This window comes from Hoplias malabaricus, chromosome 1 (assembly GCF_029633855.1).
Source record: "Hoplias malabaricus isolate fHopMal1 chromosome 1, fHopMal1.hap1, whole genome shotgun sequence".
In the NCBI taxonomy this organism is placed as follows: Eukaryota; Metazoa; Chordata; class Actinopteri; order Characiformes; family Erythrinidae; genus Hoplias; species Hoplias malabaricus.
This window is the reverse complement of record NC_089800.1, coordinates 73231315-73248962: the sequence shown is the minus strand read 5'-3', so window position 1 is coordinate 73248962 and position 17648 is coordinate 73231315. Positions and strand designations below refer to the sequence as shown.

General features: G+C 43.3%; 1 protein-coding gene across 1 annotated transcript in view; it reads left to right on the top strand.

Moving 5' to 3' along the window:
- Positions 1 to 17648, top strand: part of LOC136697917 (epithelial cell-transforming sequence 2 oncogene-like) — a 30064-nt gene that overhangs the window by 6663 nt on the left and 5753 nt on the right. Inside the window, exons 8-17 of the mRNA XM_066673255.1 lie at positions 305 to 473; positions 710 to 838; positions 4353 to 4445; positions 4662 to 4838; positions 5347 to 5450; positions 5545 to 5679; positions 13589 to 13794; positions 13922 to 14069; positions 17330 to 17403; positions 17478 to 17634. Coding sequence (XP_066529352.1) covers positions 305 to 473; positions 710 to 838; positions 4353 to 4445; positions 4662 to 4838; positions 5347 to 5450; positions 5545 to 5679; positions 13589 to 13794; positions 13922 to 14069; positions 17330 to 17403; positions 17478 to 17634 — 1392 coding nt within the window. The remainder of the gene's footprint in view (positions 1 to 304; positions 474 to 709; positions 839 to 4352; positions 4446 to 4661; positions 4839 to 5346; positions 5451 to 5544; positions 5680 to 13588; positions 13795 to 13921; positions 14070 to 17329; positions 17404 to 17477; positions 17635 to 17648) is intronic.

Sequence of the window (17648 nt, the reverse complement as noted above, 5' to 3'; positions counted from 1 at the left end):
TCACACCTGCTCTGTGGGGGTCCTGACCATTGAAGAACAAGGTGGTAGGAGGCTAATAATTTATACAGAACAATAGATGGACAACAGTCTGTAGTTGTAGAACTACTAAGTGCTTCTGTATGGTCAGTAGAGTAATAATATTAATAATATATCTTCTGTTTAATTTGCAAACAGGACATTTTCTGCATGATTTAATGAGCCATAAAATAAACAATTAACATTAAAGTTCTATCTGTGTGTTAAAGGTAAGAAAGATTTCTAAATTTTTTACCCTGCTCTCTTTGACCTTTTCTTTGTTTTCTAGATGGTGCTGTGTGGGGCTTTGATGAATGTGGTGCCATTGTTGTACGACTACAGTGGGATGACTTTGGAGGCTCTTCTCTCTCTGATAGAGAGAGCCGTAGAGGGCAGAAGAGTGCAGAGTATTGGAATTATGACTGAAGGAAGTACTGAGGAGATTCACCTTATGGAGGGTGACCATTCTTAATAAAATTCATAATGTTGTTTTGGAACAATGAATGGCTCCCTGATGAAATCTGTTTTCTGAACAAATATTTGTGAACAATAATGCAGGGGTTGTTTTTGTTTTGAAATATGTGACATCCAGGGTGGTATTTCTCAATATCAAACCTTTTTTTTTCTAGTGAGTTATTTACCGATATTTGTGTGTACTGAGACTAAATTGGGTTTTTGAATTCCTTGATTGCAGGCCTAACCATCACAGAGAGGACTGTTCTGAAGCCGTGTGTAAGAGAATTCTGGGAACAACTTAGTGGATGGGTTGTCCCTGCCTCAGAAGCAGGGACTTTGGACATCTTTACTCCTCTGGCTGCTTCTGGTCAGTCAAAAATATACAGGGAGTAATCATGAAGTTAAAGACCTATTCCAGGGAAAATTACATTTTTTTTAAACCTAGTTACTATGTCCATGTGTTGTTTTGTTTTATTCTATACAATGTATCATGCATGAAATACGCAGCCAATTCATCAGTCATTCCTGCTTTAAAATGGTAGTATTCTACAATCTCAAATAGTGAATTCAGTCAGTTAGAGTTAGTTATGTTATAAACTTAACAATCCCATAATTTGGCCCCGGGGACTTTCAAGTTGCAGTTGAGCGATGGAGGAATAAGTGGAGATACCAATTTTTATTTCAAATGCAGCGATCCATGCCATCGACATAAATGCCAAAGTGTAGAATTACATCATACTTTTAAGGTTTTAGGGGAACATCTAAAATCAAACACCAAATCAAATATATAATGATTAAAGATGAGCTTACCTTGCGCCCAATGATTCCAGGTAGGCTCTGGACCCACCGCGACCCTGAATTGGATAAGCGGTTACAGATAATGAATGAATGAATGAATGAATAAAGATGAGCTTAAATGAACACTAATTACAATTTTACAATTACAGCCTTGAAATCATTGAGATGCTTTTCTGTAATAGGGAGAACAGAGCCTCATTACTACTCGGGGCTCAGCACTGCAGCAACTGCACTGTGTAAATATTCGAGGAGGGTAGGAAACCTTATTTTCCTTGCCCTCCTCCCCAAAGAATCCACTGCCTCAAATCCCAGAATGAACAAGTTTATTCTCCATAGAACGTGTCCCCCACATGGGAGTCATTGTATCTAAAAAAAAAAAAAAAGGTTTTCTAGAAAATCATTAACATTTCAAAGCCACTAGTGTGAGTATAATGGCTGTTTCATAACATGAAGATGACAGATTGTCCCTTTAAAGACATAAAAGCACTTATGATACAGAACATCAGACAACAGAGTAGGCCAAAATACAAAAACTAAAGATACTACATATAATTAATAAATAAATTAAATATGATTAGTGTGTTACTGGTGGCACTAAATGCATTAGTGGTGCCATTTGGGCTCAGTACCGCCATAGTCACCCAGAAGGCTAGTGTGGACTTATGGTTATTGATGTAATGTGGGTATGTAGTGTGTACAGTTGATGATGTAGATTGCAAAATCAACAGGAACTAGTTAAAATTAGCATGCATTAATGGATCCAAGGGGCGGCACGGTGGCACAGCAGGTAGTGTCGCAATCACACAGCTCCAGGGACCTGGAGGTTGTGGATTTGAATCCCGCTCCGGGTGACTGTCTGTGAGGAGTTGGTGTGTTCTCCGTGTGGGTTTCCTCCCATAGTCAAAAAACACACGTCGGTAGGTGGATTGGTGACTCAAAAGTGTCCGTGTTTGTGTTGGAGGACTGGTGCCCCCTCCAGGGTGTATTCCTGCCTTGCGCCCAGTGATTCCAGGTAGGCTTTAGACACACCGCGACCCTGAACTGGATAAGCGGTTACAGATAATGAACGAATAAATAATGGATCCAATGGGTCTAGATACACTTTCAGTCATCAGGAAGACAAGGGTGGATTTAAGCAAATGCAGAATATTTAGCAGCTTATTCAGCTTGTACCTTCACCAGCTCTTTGTTTATTGATTCGCTTTAGTGTCAACACTACTAAAGTTTTGTCCTCCTTTTCTGAGTTTTTCCTTGTAACTGTTGCCTCAGCTTGCTCACTTGGAGCTAACACCTGGAATTCCGTGAAGCTGTTTAGTGACAACTACAGTTTTAAAAGACCCTGTAAACATACATTTTAACTGAATTACATTAACTACCCTAAACATCACAAATCAGAATTTTCACTTTTAAAAGAATAAATAAGTTGTAAATACAAAACTCCCGAGGAAGGTACACTCTTAAAAATAAAGGTGCTACAAAAGGTTCTTTGAGTGATGCCATAGAAGAACCACATTTGGTTCCATGAAAATCCATTTTATAATAATAATCAGTATAGAATTCAGAATGCACGGTGGTGCAGCAGGTAGTGTCGCAGTCACACGGCTCCAGGGACCTGGAGGTTGTGGGTTTGATTCCCACTCCGGGTGACTATCTGTGAGGAGTTGGTGTGTTGTCCGCGTGGGTTTACTCCGGTTGCTCCGGTTTCCTCCCACAGTCCAAAAACACACGTTAGTAGGTGGATTGGCGACTCAAAAGTGTCTGTAGGTGTAAGTGTGTGCGTGTGTTGCCCTGTGAAGGACTGGCGCCCCCTCCAGGGTGTATTCCTGCCTTGCGCCCAATGATTCGAGGTAGGCTCTGGACCCACCGCGACCCTGAACTGGATAAGCGGTTACAGATAATGAATGAATGAATAAACTCAGAATACAGTACTAATAATATTATGTATTGACATACAGAATCTAATTTGTTTGATATCATATGTGTGTACAATATATCGCCAAATGTATACACTCACCCATCCAAAACATTGAATTCAAGCATTCCAATCACTTCCATGGCCACTCTCAGGAGCAACATGGTGCAATAATTCCATTCGTGAAATGTCCTTGTTATTAAATATTCCACAGTCAACTGTGGTATTAGAACAAATTGGAAGCGATTGGGAATGACAGCAACTCAGCCATGAAGTGGTAGTCCATGTAAAACGACAGTGCGGGGTCAACAGATGCTGAGGTGCATAGTGCAGAGAGGTCCCCAACTTTCTGCAGAGTCAATCAAAACTCAAAACTTCATGTGGCCTACAGATTCGCTCAAGAAAAGTGTGTAGAGAGCTTCAAGGAATGGGTTTCCACAACCAAGCAGCTACATCCTTGCCTTACATCACCAAGTGGAATGCAAAGCTTTGGGTGCAGTTGTGTGAAGTGCACTGCCACTGGACGCTAGAGCATTGGAGATGTGTTCTCTGAAATGATAAATCATGCTTCTCCGTCTGGCAATACGATGAATGATGGATGAGGGTTTGGTGGTGGCCAGGAGAACAGTACTTGTTTGAGTGCATTGTGCCAAGTGCAAAGTTTGGTGGAGGAGGGATTGTTTTTCAGGAGTTGGGCTCGGCCCCAGCAAAAAGAACATTTATTTGCTTTAGCAGGGCTCCTTCCTGCTCCAACATGACTGTGCACCAGTGCACAAAGCAAGGTCCATAAAGACATGGATAAGCGAGTTTGATGTGAGTCCTGACCTGACCTGACACAACATTTTGGGATGAAATAGAGCAGAGACTGATAGCCAGGCCTCGTCCACCATCAGCGTCGTACCTCACTAATGCGCTACTGGACGAATGGTCTAAAATTCCCATAAACTCCTAAACCTTGTGGAAACCCTGCCCAGAGGAGCTGAAGCTGTTTTAGGTGCAAAGGGTGGGTTGACATCATATTAAACCCTATGGAAAAATAATGGGATTTTGCTCTAGTTCATATGATAGTGAACGCAGACGAGCAAATACGTTTGGCAATATAGTGTATATCAGTTAATTTGCAAAAGCTTCGAATGTTGATTAAACTATCCACTTAAATATTCCGTTTCAGTTGCAGGGATGGAGCTGATGAACAAAATGGCCACACTCACTGGACTGAATATCAGGGCACCCACAGGAATCTGCACTGGCTCCTACCAACACAGTGAGCTTAAGTGAAATCTTAACTGTCTGCCATTTCAGAGACCATAGTCTCATCAAGTGGGCAAGTTCATGTGTGACATGCACTTAAAAATGCATTCGTGTAGTTTGTCAAACATGATATTTAAGTAATTCTGTTCAATTTCATGAGTATAAATTTAAGAGATTAGTACAGTCTTGGAAATAAAATGTTTACATTATTTTGTGTACCTTGTGTCAGTTCTGAGTGAATGGTCAGAGCATGGTGCTTTTCCTCCACTGATATATCTGAGAGAGGGGCCCTTGCTGAGCTGGTGCAGACAGGCAGAGTGGATCGAACAGGTTCTAGGGATCCTGAGGAAACAGCTGCAACCTCAACTGAAGCTTCTGAGTCAGGAGAGCAGATCCCGGACACTGGGTAATTCGAATAATTTAAGAGTAATATACATTGTTTATCTCTAGAAAGAATATTAGTGCAGGGTTGTTTCTATCTCAATGCATTTGTTAAATTCCATTTTCAAATTAATTCTCACTTATTTAGACTTGTTGCCTTCTTTTTACATAAATACTCTTTCCAAATGTTTGTAGACATCTTCTGACAGAGGCATTTAATTTTGCAAACAGTGTTATCTCCTTACAAAAACAATGAACAATAGCATGAGCCTATGTTCAGCATGCTTGTTGCCAAGTGATGGCAAGAGGAGTATAAAGCGCCCAAGCATTGGGCTGAGCAGTAGTGGATACTTCCAGTATCTTTGAGATGAATTGGAGTTGCATTCCTGATCAAGTACTAAACACTCAACCTCAGTTCCTGATAATTGTAATATTTATGTGCCAAAATGCAATCAAATGTGTGTGGATGTCTACAAACCTTTGGCCACATTGTGTATAGAATAATCTAGAATCACACTGATTTGGTTCTACAGGTTTGTTTCTTTGGGATCATATAAACTTGCCTGTTTTCACTCTCAAATCTGAAGATACAAAAGTTCTAATAGAGGGTCTTGTGGCACTTACAAAAGAAACAACAGTAAGTAAATAATTTAGGACAATTCTATTTTCATATCTGGGTATAAAGAGTCTTTATGAATTGGTTGGTTGCTGTATCGTGTATAATTCTATAGGATAATCCACTGGAGTTTCTGGGAACCTACCTAATGAACAAATATTCAAAGGGTGCCGAGAAAACACTCGATCCTAACACCTTCACAGAAAGTTCATCCTACAGACTTCTCCATTCTATCCCTGATTCTACAGAGGTATGTGTGTTAATGTGTGTGTGTTTGTACATATACAGATCTGTGTAAGGTATTCACTTCCTTCATAATTCTACTAATTTTCCACGTTTCTCAGAATTATTTCAGATCTACTGCAACCCTGAAAAGAATGAAGCAGTTAGAGAAAACGAACGAATGTTCATAAAAACCCGCTGTCACATAGCTCCAGGGTTCCAGGGTTGTGGGTTTGAGCCCTGCTCTGAGTTACTGTGATGAGTTTGGTGTGTCCTTCCCGTATCTGTGTGGGTTTCCTGTAAAGGTCCAAAAACACATATTCAAAAGTGTCCATAGTTGTAAGTGAGTATGTGTCGCCCTGCAATGGACTGGTGCCCCATCCAAGGTTTATTCCTGCCTTGCTCCCAGTGATTACGGGTAGGCACTGGACCCACCACGACCCTGAACTGGATAAGGGTTACAGACAATGAATGAAAAGATTACAACCCGAGAAAGTGCATGATACAATCATTGTATTTATTGGAAAAAACTCGATGAAACATTCATGGTCTCTATCTGTTTATCCAGCTCAGGATTGCGGTGGGTCCGGAGCCTACATGGAATCATTGGGCGCAAAGCAGGAACACCGGGCCATTACAAAAACTTTCCACAGTAAAATGTCTTCATCTTCAGGATATCAATAGTCTGTTATACTGTGTCTTTAATGAGCTTTTCATATTTTTGAGACACTTTGAAAATAAATAGATAATATCCGCGGAAGGAAGCTAAACGTGTAGTTTTTCCACGGTATGGAAGTTGTGTTCGTATTTCGCCATCTAGCGGCGACAGAATGGAACTAGTGCATCATTTAAGGTGAAAGAGAAAATCCTAATGAATCGATTGCTCATCCTTGGTGTCCCGGATGTGTATCTGAATTTTTTTTTACTCGTATTTTGGTATCTGAATTTCATCTACCGAATTTGAGCAGCTTCGAAATATATTGCTTGAATTTTTTATCTGAATTTATTAACCTTGAATAATAAGAGTGAAACCGTGTTCTTGAAAATCCACGTTTGTGTCCAGTTCTGTTCAAGAGCAATTATATTCAGATGCATAATTTCGAAGCTAAATATTCAGTGGAAATCAGTGGAGGTGGAAATCTGAAGACTTAAGTTCAAAAGCAGCAAAATTCAAATGCATAATTTCAGTGCAAAAAAAAAAATCAGTGCTACAAATTCAAAGGTGGTAATATTTCAAAGTCTGATGAGACTTCCATACACGCAGACACAGAGAGAGCACACACCATACTCCTCACAGACAATCACTTGAACCTTGAACCCACAACCTCCAGGTCCCTGGAACTCTGTGACTGTGACACTACCTGCTGCGCCACTGTGGATTCTTCTCCATTGTGGTGGAAGTTTTACCCTGAAAATATCAGACAGGCAGTTCTTGTGTCAAGTAACAAAAAAAGATTTTATTAAGAGTAAGGGAGAGCGTGCGTTGTTGGATGAAACCAGCGGGCACACTCACACTGAGAGAAGGTTACACACAGTTTTATCATTCCCTGACGATGACGTGAGGAAGTGAAACAGAGTTTGCTCAATGTTCTGTAACCTTGTTCTCCTGTCTTATCAGCTTTAGCAACCTTGTAAGCTAGCCTTGTGAGTACGCGATGTTCGTGTTGCAAGGTGCAACTGTCAGTTTAATCTGATGAATGTGAGCACCTGCTGGTCACTTCTTCACGTCAAACGTTAAGGTACATTTTGCTCAGTATCAATCATAAATGAGTTTGTCATTACAATCCCCCCTATGATACTATCAAAATTTACCTTAAAACAGTCCCACTAGACATGGCTATGATAATATGGTGTAAGCGTCCTAAGTCAGCTTGTCGCTGAATTTTACTAGGCAATCGCGTGCACTGCATTGTATATGAGTAAGCGTATTTCTACAAATTCACTATGCACATGTGAACATAAGCGAGTGTTTTATTAAACAGAAACAGGTGGTACATCTAACAGGTCTCCCAACTCCAAGGCATCCTCGTCCGGGAGGGGCAGTGTTGCGATGTAAGTCAGCTGATTCTGCTGGAGAGAGAAAGAGCGGAGGAGGAGAGAGGAACAATGGGAAAGCATACATGGGATTAACAGTATGATGAAGAAAAACCCTATCAGTATGGGCAGGACCACGGTCAGCAGCCAGTGGCCCCATGGCCCCCACAGGGCAGTCAACTGTTCGAGCCACCCAGTTGGTTCGGCGCCCCGAGTGGCGTCTTCTACGTATCTCTGTAGTGCAGTTAGGTTACTTAGGGCTTCCGCAATCTTGCCATGGCCTTGTCCTTCATCCGGGATGTATGTGCAGCAAGTAGTACCGATTATTTTGCACACGCCCCCTTGGGCTGCAGTGAGTAAGTCTAACGTCAGGCGATGCTGGAGAACCATATCACGCAGAGCGGCCAGTTCTGTCTTTGTCCCTTCTCCCATTGTCGCAGTAGCATTGATAAGTCGAAGAAGGGCGTATCGATTTATTTCTACATGATCTCGCACCTCGCCTAGGCCTACCCACGGAAAAACTTGTTGCCAAACCTTCGCTCCCCCTCCCCAGATACGATGGTCCCATGGGACTTTGGTGTCAGCTGTAATCCAGGTCTTACTTCCCCACTTATGTGTGTTTGTTTAAGGTTAGTGAATGCCTTTTCTGCCTCTGCAGTCCAGACCAGTCTAGAAGAGCTAGTTCCCTTAGTGGGTATTAAGTTTCGCAAGGGGCCCTCAGCCTGAGCATAAGATGGTATAAACGCTCTACAGTAAGATGTAGTTCCTAAAAATGAAAGCATTTGTTTTTTGGTTTGCGGTTTAGGTATGGCTGCAATCGCTGCCGCTCGTTCTGCTGACAGTGTATGGGTGGTACCTGTCAGGATGTGGCCCAGAAAAGTCACTTCTTGTTTACAATATTGCAGTTTTTTAAGAGACGCTTTGTGCCCCTCCTTAGCCAAGTGCAGCAGGAGGTCATGAGATGCTACAACACAAAGTTCTCTCGTGGGGGCAGCTATAAGCAGGTCATCCACGTACTGTAGGAGGGAAACGCCCTCAGGAAGAACTAAACCATCTAAGCTTTGTTTCAACGCTCCGTTGTAAATGGTAGGGGATTCACAATATCCCTGACATAGCCTGGTGAAGGTGTAGGGTTTACCCTCAAATTGGAAAGCAAACCAGAATTGGCTATCAGGATGCACTGGAACGCTAAAAAAGCGTTTGCTAAGTCCACAACTGTGTACCACTGTGTGTCAGGCGGGATGGATGATAAGATGGTGTGTGGGTTGGGTACCTCTGGGGCTCTAGCATGAACTGCAGCATTTACAGCCTGCAAATCTTGAACAAAACGCCAGTTATCTCCCCCTGGTTTTTTAACTGGGAAGATAGGTGTTCTGACTGGGGAAGATGGGCATGGGATAATTACTCCTGCCTCTTTTAGTGCCTCGAGTACTGGCCTAATACCTTCCAGTGCCTCCTTCCGTAAGGGGTACTGGTTCTGTTTGGGTCTGTATGTGCTCTTTGGGGTTATCACAACGGGTTCACAATTCCTAATGAGGCCCACATCATTTTTACCTTTTGCCCAGAGGGTATCTGGGATATCTGCTAGGTCTGTTGGCAAAACTACCTCTGTTACCATGGACAGTGTATCATTTGCTGCCAATGTGACCACTCTGTGCGCATGGAACAGGTAAGGTGTGACTATTTTATATATATTTGTGCAACGGCTGTGCATGATGGGCAGTGGTCCCTCCACAGGACGCCAGTCTGTAACCTTCAACACTACTGTGTTTAACCATGTACCCACGTCCTTCCATTCCTCATGCGGAGCCTTTCCCAGCGACACATGAGGAATGGAGTCGTACACTTCAAACAGCTCAATTTGGTCCCTGTTTAGGGTGACTGTTGCGCCTGCGAGGGTATCGCCTACGTACACTGTGTTAGTCCTAATAATTTCGTTCTGCACTTCCTTAAAGAACTTTAGTTCGAATTCTTTATCTGGCCCTTCACTTATTGTGGCTGTGACATGCAGCTGATCAGGCTGCATCCACTGCATTGCTGTCCCCATATTTAAGTCTTTAGCTTCGTTTAATAGCATCGCTCCTAGATTTCCATGCCCACTCTTCAACTCCCATTCATATACATACAAAGGCTCTCCCAATCCGTACCTCACGCCCTGAAAATCAGGGTGTTCTTCTGCAAAGCACACCGACAATCCCGTCGGGGTACTTTCCAGCTTACACTTTAGTTTACACATGAGATCTCTGGCTAGTAAGTTTACTGGGCAACACATGGAAATCAGGAAACTGTGCTGAAAATTTCTATCTCCCAATCTACATTGGAGCGGGCCAGAGACTGGCTCTTTGGTCATTCTCCCTCCAGCTCCAATGGTCGTTATTGATTTGTTTGGGAGTGGCACATTTATTTCATTCCCTTTAATAACTGAGTGAGCTGCCCCACTATCTACTAAAAATTTCAATGGCTTGTTTTTTACAATGAGGGTTACCATAGGCAAATCTAAAGCATTCTTAGTCAATTGCGTTTGATAAAGTAAATAAGGTGATTGTACTTCCCTGTCTGATGCGTCGGTGTGTTCCCTGGTGTTCCCGTTCCCCTCCTCCGCCCGTCATTCCTCCTCGCCATCCGCTGGTGTCCAGCTGGTTGGGTATTTTGGATTCTTTGGTGGTTGTGGGCAATCGCGCGCTAAATGTCCTGGCTTATCGCAGTTGTAGCATCGATTGTGTCACTCCATGTCAGGTCCTCCAGGCGCGTCGCGTTCTTTCTTTTTCTGATCTCTTCCTCTGCCTCTCCCACGTCCTCTGCGTGTGGTCTGGGCTTGGAACTGCTGCACCATGGTTAACATTGCTTGTTCTTGGACGTCCGCCTTTTTCTTGTTCCTCTTGTTTTCTTGCTCGCGGAGTAGTGTTTCGTGGTGTCTGGCATGCTCCTCGATGATCGTCAGGGGCTGCTTTGAGTAACCCACACAAGTGGTCTTTACACCTGCGAGAATCTGAGGCTTCAGACCCAGCAGGAGGCTTTGGACCAGGTAAGACTCCCATGTGGAGCGGTCCGTGGTTCCGATCGCCAATGTCACTGGTTTATCTAATCCACAGCTTTCAGTGTGGACCATGGTGAGCCGAGCAACGTAGTCTGACACTGTTTCGTCGTCCTTCTGGACACATGAGGCGATGCGGGAGGAATTGACCATTGCAGGAAAAGCTTGTTTGAGTCTCCCTTGTAAATCCGTTATGACCCTTCTATAGTCATTATTGTCCGCATGGTCCAGGCTCGGGTTGACCATTTTTGGGTCCCCGTTTGCCCACTCTCGGTCGATCTTTGAGAACTGTGATCCGAGAACAAGGAGGTACAGGCGGCGTAATTCCGTTTGGGTTGGTTTAAACGAATTCACAAAGGGTATCAGTTCGTCCGCTGCGTGCGACCCTCCCACCTTCAGGGGGTTGGGCAGACTTTGCGCGATATCTTTTATGTCCGTTTCTGTCCAGTAGCGGACCACCAGTGTGGGTCCACTTGCTCCAGCCACTTCAACCATTGGGCAATGTAGCACTGGTTCCGCTGTCTTTCTTCCTATTGGTGAAAAATCTCCATCTGTGCGGACGCGTGATCCAGACCTAGTATGGGGCGGAGAGTACATTCCTGTATCCGTGCTTGAATCCGCGGACGCGTAGGGAGGCGGCTGCTTCGTCTGGTTGTCAGCAGTGGTGCGCTCCATCAGTGCTCTGGCTTCCGAATACAACCCCTCTGGTCGGTCAGGTGCTTGGACAGGGGGTGTCGGGGCTGGTGCTGGCGCTGGTGTCGATGCTGGCGCTGGTGTCGGTGCTGGCGCTGGTGTCGGTGCTGGGGCTGGCGTCGGTGCTGGGGCTGGCGTCGGTGCTGGGGCTGGTGTTGGTGCTGGGGCTGGCGCTGGCGCTGGGTTCTGGTCGGGAAGTCGCGGTGGGGCAGAGTCGAGGTCAGGATCCACCTTCCTGGATACACACTGAGGCAATTGATTAGTAGGGACATCATTACGTACATTTCGAGTGCGGTCTTTCTCCCGCTTCTCTGCTTCCTCTTCCCAAAAAGTTAGGGTTAGCATTCCCTCTCTATGTTCCTCACAGTATTTCTTATCACTCTTTAAGTTTCCCGTTGGGCCTGTTTTTATTCTACTTCTTAACGTACTCAGTAATTTAATACTCATTGAACCATGAGGGGGAAACCCGAAAACCTGCGTCCAGTAGGGCATATACTTGGTCACATCATTGCCGTAATGTTTTCTCATATCGTGGCACAAAGCTGATGTCCAGTCCCCCTCCCTATAAATATACTTACTCTAGTGGCCACCCATTTTGTTCTCTTGACACAGTTCTACTAGCCTGTTTATTGGTCCCTTTCACGGCTCCCACAACCAAGAGAAAATCACAAGGAGGTCCGGACCTGCTTACTATTTTCCACTCCCTCTTAGAGCGGATGAACTATTCTACCGTCGTAAAATAGCGAGATTCTCTGATCTAACTCAGTATGATTGCCATTTTCCTTCCCCTTCTACAGGGGTCTTTAGCAGAGCATACACTTTTGTTAGATATTCTCTAATCTGTCTTGTGACTTCTCCGTGAGAACAGCGTAGGGTCACTCACCACTTCTAGTTCTTCAGATGACGCACGCGCTCAGTGGTCGGCGGTCGGGTCTCTCCACAGGGTCTTCCCTTGGTTTTGCAAGGTCCCGTAGTGGTTCACCTGCTCCAGGCGAAGAGCGTCCTCAGAGCCTCTCCCTCCGCTCACTGAGGCGACGTGGTCATCCTGTTCGTGACGCCAAGTTTGTGGTGGAAGTTTTACCCTGAAAATATCAGACAGGCAGTTCTTGTGTCAAGTAACAAAAAAAGATTTTATTAAGAGTAAGGGAGAGCGTGCGTTGTTGGATGAAACCAGCGGGCACACTCACACTGAGAGAAGGTTACACACAGTTTTATCATTCCCTGACGATGACGTGAGGAAGTGAAACAGAGTTTGCTCAATGTTCTGTAACCTTGTTCTCCTGTCTTATCAGCTTTAGCAACCTTGTAAGCTAGCCTTGTGAGTACGCGATGTTCGTGTTGCAAGGTGCAACTGTCAGTTTAATCTGATGAATGTGAGCACCTGCTGGTCACTTCTTCACGTCAAACGTTAAGGTACATTTTGCTCAGTATCAATCATAAATGAGTTTGTCATTACACCATAAAACAATTAACCAAATATTGTTTATTGTTTATTGTTATATATTATTGTTAGTGTTTACAGAAATTGAATAGTAGATATATGCCACCATGATTATGGCATGGAAAAAACTATGGACAGGGTTGAATCTTTCCAGACATGAAAGGCAGACCAAAATTCCTCCAAGAGTACAGCGACTACTCATACAAGAAGTCAATAAATAACACAGAAAAGCTTTAGGAAAAAAACCTATGGGTTATGCAGCAAAACATAAATGCAAAGCAAAAAAAAAAAATCCTAAAAGTTTTGAAGTGGTCTTGACTTGAGCTCCACTAAGATGCTGTGTCAGGACTGTAAACAAGAGGTCATTCATTAAATAGATCAATTGGGGTGTATATTAGAATAGTACTTAATGATTTACTAAACTGTAAACAGTCACAGCCTTACTCTGCTGCTAGTGGTGACTAATTTATACTTTGGCATTATACCAATTTATACTTCGGCATCCAACCTACGCTGTAGGCAACGCGTCGACAAGTAGCCTGACACCACCTCTCCAGAAAGGTGGCTAGAGTCCTGCTAACTCTGCTGCTAGCTGTTGCTAATGTCAACTGGTTTACAGTAACTTTAACTTTTTTTTAGGTTTAGTCTAAATTCCAACATTTAAGGTAGTCAGCTTTATTATTAAACAACAAAGTAGAAGGGATACCTTAAAGCCAGGCTATTCTTTTTATTCAGGTTCCTTTAAGGGAAGAAGATCGACGTGAGGCAATCTGTAGGGAGCTGCTGAGAAGCGAGAAGGATTATATACGTTTGCTGCAAGCTGTACGCACGGTTTACTACATTCCACTGAGAGCAGCTCTGGATTCCAATCGAGCCATTATCAGCTCTGCAAACCTCCTAATGCTGTTTAGCCCTCTGCTGGACATATTACAGGCCAACAAGTGAAGAAACTCCTCATACTTTTCATTAGAATAAACACTCTTGTCTAGTGTTCTCTAGTATATTAATCAAAAATCTTTTTTAACACTTTGTTTAATGTTTAATCTCTGCTCATGTTGTATTTTGCAGAGGGTTTCTGCAGGACCTTACAGAGAAGTTGGAAGAGTGGAGTCCTTTTCAATGTGTAGGTGATGTGTTTGTCAGATTCTGCACCAAGCTACGGGCTTACACCAATTTCTTCAACAACTATCCAAATGGTATCAGAACCATAGACAAGGTAGGTAAGGTCTCTGTGATCTCTATGAATAGGTGACTAATTGTGAAGTCATATCCCCTGGTAATACACTAGTGAAAATATTGGCCTTGTAATTGGAAGATCCAGTTTAATTCCTCAGTTATATCTAAGCCATTCATGGCTGGGAGTCCAAGAGAGCACAACTGGCTTTGCTCTGCCATGGTGTGTAACCTTTGTCTAACCCCATAAACCAGTGACATGCTAATCTATATGAGCACCCGTTGTCAGTCACAGCAGAAATGGGCAGTTGGTACTTTTCTCCAAACGAGTATTGGATGGCGTTTTTCCATTGCATGGTTCGTACCGCAGATGGTAGTTTGTGCTGGAGGTCTGCATTTCATCATGACTGACAAGTCTGTCTGTCCAATCAGAACTCTGCGATGTTTAAACGGCAGTCCCTACATTTAGTCCCTACTTGACTCACTTGGAACCACACACAAGCAGGGACTAAAAAAGTACCGGGATCAGATTCGCCTAGTGAAAAAGCAAAATAGCAGAGCCAAGCCATCCAAAACTGACACCATAAGAGGGCTGCAACCAACAAAGGAGTATTTAAGAGTGGTTAATAAGTCTAAGGCAGTGTTTTTCAACCCTTGCCCTAGAGGCACCAGCTGGTCCAATCAGATAGCCAGTTTGGTTTATCCAATCACAGCCGTGCTGTCACTCAAAGCTTTGGATCACTGTTGGTACCCACCTCTAATGCTCTATCATCGCATGTCGGTAGGAATAGCAGGGAGCACAAGGGCAGACAGTTCTGTTCATCATCAGTTCATGACTTGCCAATCAGAAAGATTTGAAAGGCAACGGCATCACGATTACTTTTGCAAGGTTACTTCTCAAAAACTTTTCCTTGGAACACAAATTCTGTGCCCTATACTGTATATTCATGTTTTGCAGCCGTCATCACAGTACAGAATAGCTGACATTTTGGGGACCTACTCATTAGTCAAACACACAACTTTAAATTAAAAGTTTTATTGTTTCTGTCAAAACCTGTAGTCATCATTTAGACATTAAAATGAAAGAAATATAAGTATGGATCTATAACCCATTTGTTCATGTCACATTTTTAACAGACAAAGGAATATTTGGGTTGTGTCTGTAGTCTTTTACACACAAACCAAACTTGAGTGAAGTAAGACGATTACTGAAGCTTGTATATGATCTGTGTAAGAATAACTCACTCAGATACAGCAGAGCAGAGAAATGCATTAGAGGCAGATGTGTAACAGTTTTTATTAGATTCTATGATGAAAATGCTAACACGTCTATCCCATTTTAACAGTCTTATTCTCCGCATTAAACTGCACAGTGCAATAATTTACCCCCGACACAGTGAAGTGATGGGCCGTTTTGCTTCTGGGAGTTGTAAAACTCTCTTCAGCGCTGGGAGAGGAGCTGTGTATGAGATAAACGTATCCATTTTTCCCATTCGTCATTTGGTCCCCAATATGAAATGAAGCTTTATTGTCATTGCACATTTTACTTATACAACAGAATTGGATTAAAGCCCCCTCTTCGACTTGGTGCAATTAAGAGAAAAAGGGATTAATACAAGAAAGAATTAAAAGAACATTATTTAAAGAAACAGTAAACAAATTTAAGAGCATAACATAAATTGTTAACTAAAAGTTATCCTATGTACACAATCCACAACTGCAACATCAGTTATTGCACTGAACCTGTTTAAACAAAACCAGATCTGTTTATACATTAACTATTTGGTTTTTGTTTAACAGAGATAAGGCCCTGTCGTAAGAACTGTTCCTCAAACCGATGTCCTTGTTTTAAGTTGTCTGTAACGTCTGCCTGAGGGCAGCAGTTCAAACATCTGGAGTGTGTACAGTCCTTGATAATAGCGTAAGCCCTCCTGAGGCACCGAGTGCTGTTGAGGTCCTCCAGGGAGGGGAGAGAGTGGCCAATGATCTTCTGCGCTGTGATGATGACCCTCTGTAAGGTCTTTTTATGCGCTGTGGTACAGCTGGAGAACCACGCAGAGATGCAGTATGTCAGAACGCTCTCCACGGAGCAGCAGTAGAAGACAGTCAGCAATTTCTTATCCAGATTCAGTCTCTTAAGGATCCTCAGGAAATAAAGACATTGCTGGGTCTTCTTCACCACTGCTGAAGTGTTAGAACCCCATGGGAGATCTGCGTCCATATACACCCCCAAGAACTTGAAGCTGGACACCCTCCCCACCTCCTGTTCATCGATGCAGATTGATTGCAGGTTGGACTTCTTCCTACAATCAGTTCTTTGGTCTTGGAGGTGGTAATGACCAGGTTGTTCACTGAGCACCACTCCACTAGCCTTTGAACCTTTCCCCTGTATGCTGTTTCATCACCCTTAGAGATCATTCCGACCAGAGTAGTGTCGTCAGCGAACTTGATTGTGATGTTGTCCGAGTGGCTGCTGCTGCAGTTATACGTGTACAGTGTATAGAGGAGTATGCTCAGCACTCAACCCTGTGGAGATCCAGTGCTGATGTTGAGGACTGTGGAGAGATGTGAGCCAACTCTAACACTCTGTACATGGTTTGTGAGGAAGTTCCTTAGCCAACTGCATATAGTGTATGGAAGACCAATGCCCATTAGCTTAACAGTCAGTCTGTCCGGAAGTATGGTGTTGAATGCAGAGCTGAAATCAAGAAAGAGCAGCCTGGCATAGCGCCCCTGCAGTTCCAGGTGGGAAATGGTGACGTGACACCCGCAACAAAAACATTACCTCACTGCAACCCATGAATTTCTCAGGGGCGGCATGGTCCAAAAACACCACGTTAGTAGGTGATTGGTGACTCAAGTGTTCACGTGTGTGTGTGTGTGTGTCGCCTTGTGAAACATTGGGGCACCCCCAAGTGTGTGTTCCCACTTTGCACCCAGTGATTCCGGGAAGGCTCCGGACCCACCACCACCCTGAACTGGATAATCACTTACAGACAATGAATGAATGAATGGATGAAATTTACAGGAATGTTATAAACGGTCCAAACAAAAGGACTGCACTATATTTTATCATTACCTTGCATATTTTTGCTTCAGTAAATACAGAGGATTTGCAGTAACAGCAAAAATTAGTGTTTTACGCTCCAAAAGTCTAGTGTGTGGTCATAAGTGTTTATCGTGACCTACACATGTTTATATTACAGTGTTCATGTAACACAAGTTTCTGTGATTAAAAGTCTGTGCTACTTTGAATCTATTGAACCTTTATCAAAAACATTTGCAATTTTGCTTGCTTTGTAGTGCAGAGAGATGCTTCCTGCATTTCGAGCCTTTCTAAAGAGACACAACAGGATTCTCGAGACTAGAATGTTAAGGTAAGCTCAAAGAGGTCTTTTCCCAAATAAATGTTTAAAGCAGTGTTTTAACAAGTGTTCACATCTGTGTCCAGTCTTCAAGAACTGTTCTTGAGTCCTTCCTTACGAGTGGAGGAGTATGTGACTTTGCTCCAGGCTTTAATGCTACACACACCACCTCAACATCCTGATCACACACACTTGTCTTCTGCCTTCAACACTCTGCTGAACTACAGGAGTTTTGTCTACAAGGTAATCAGTAATAT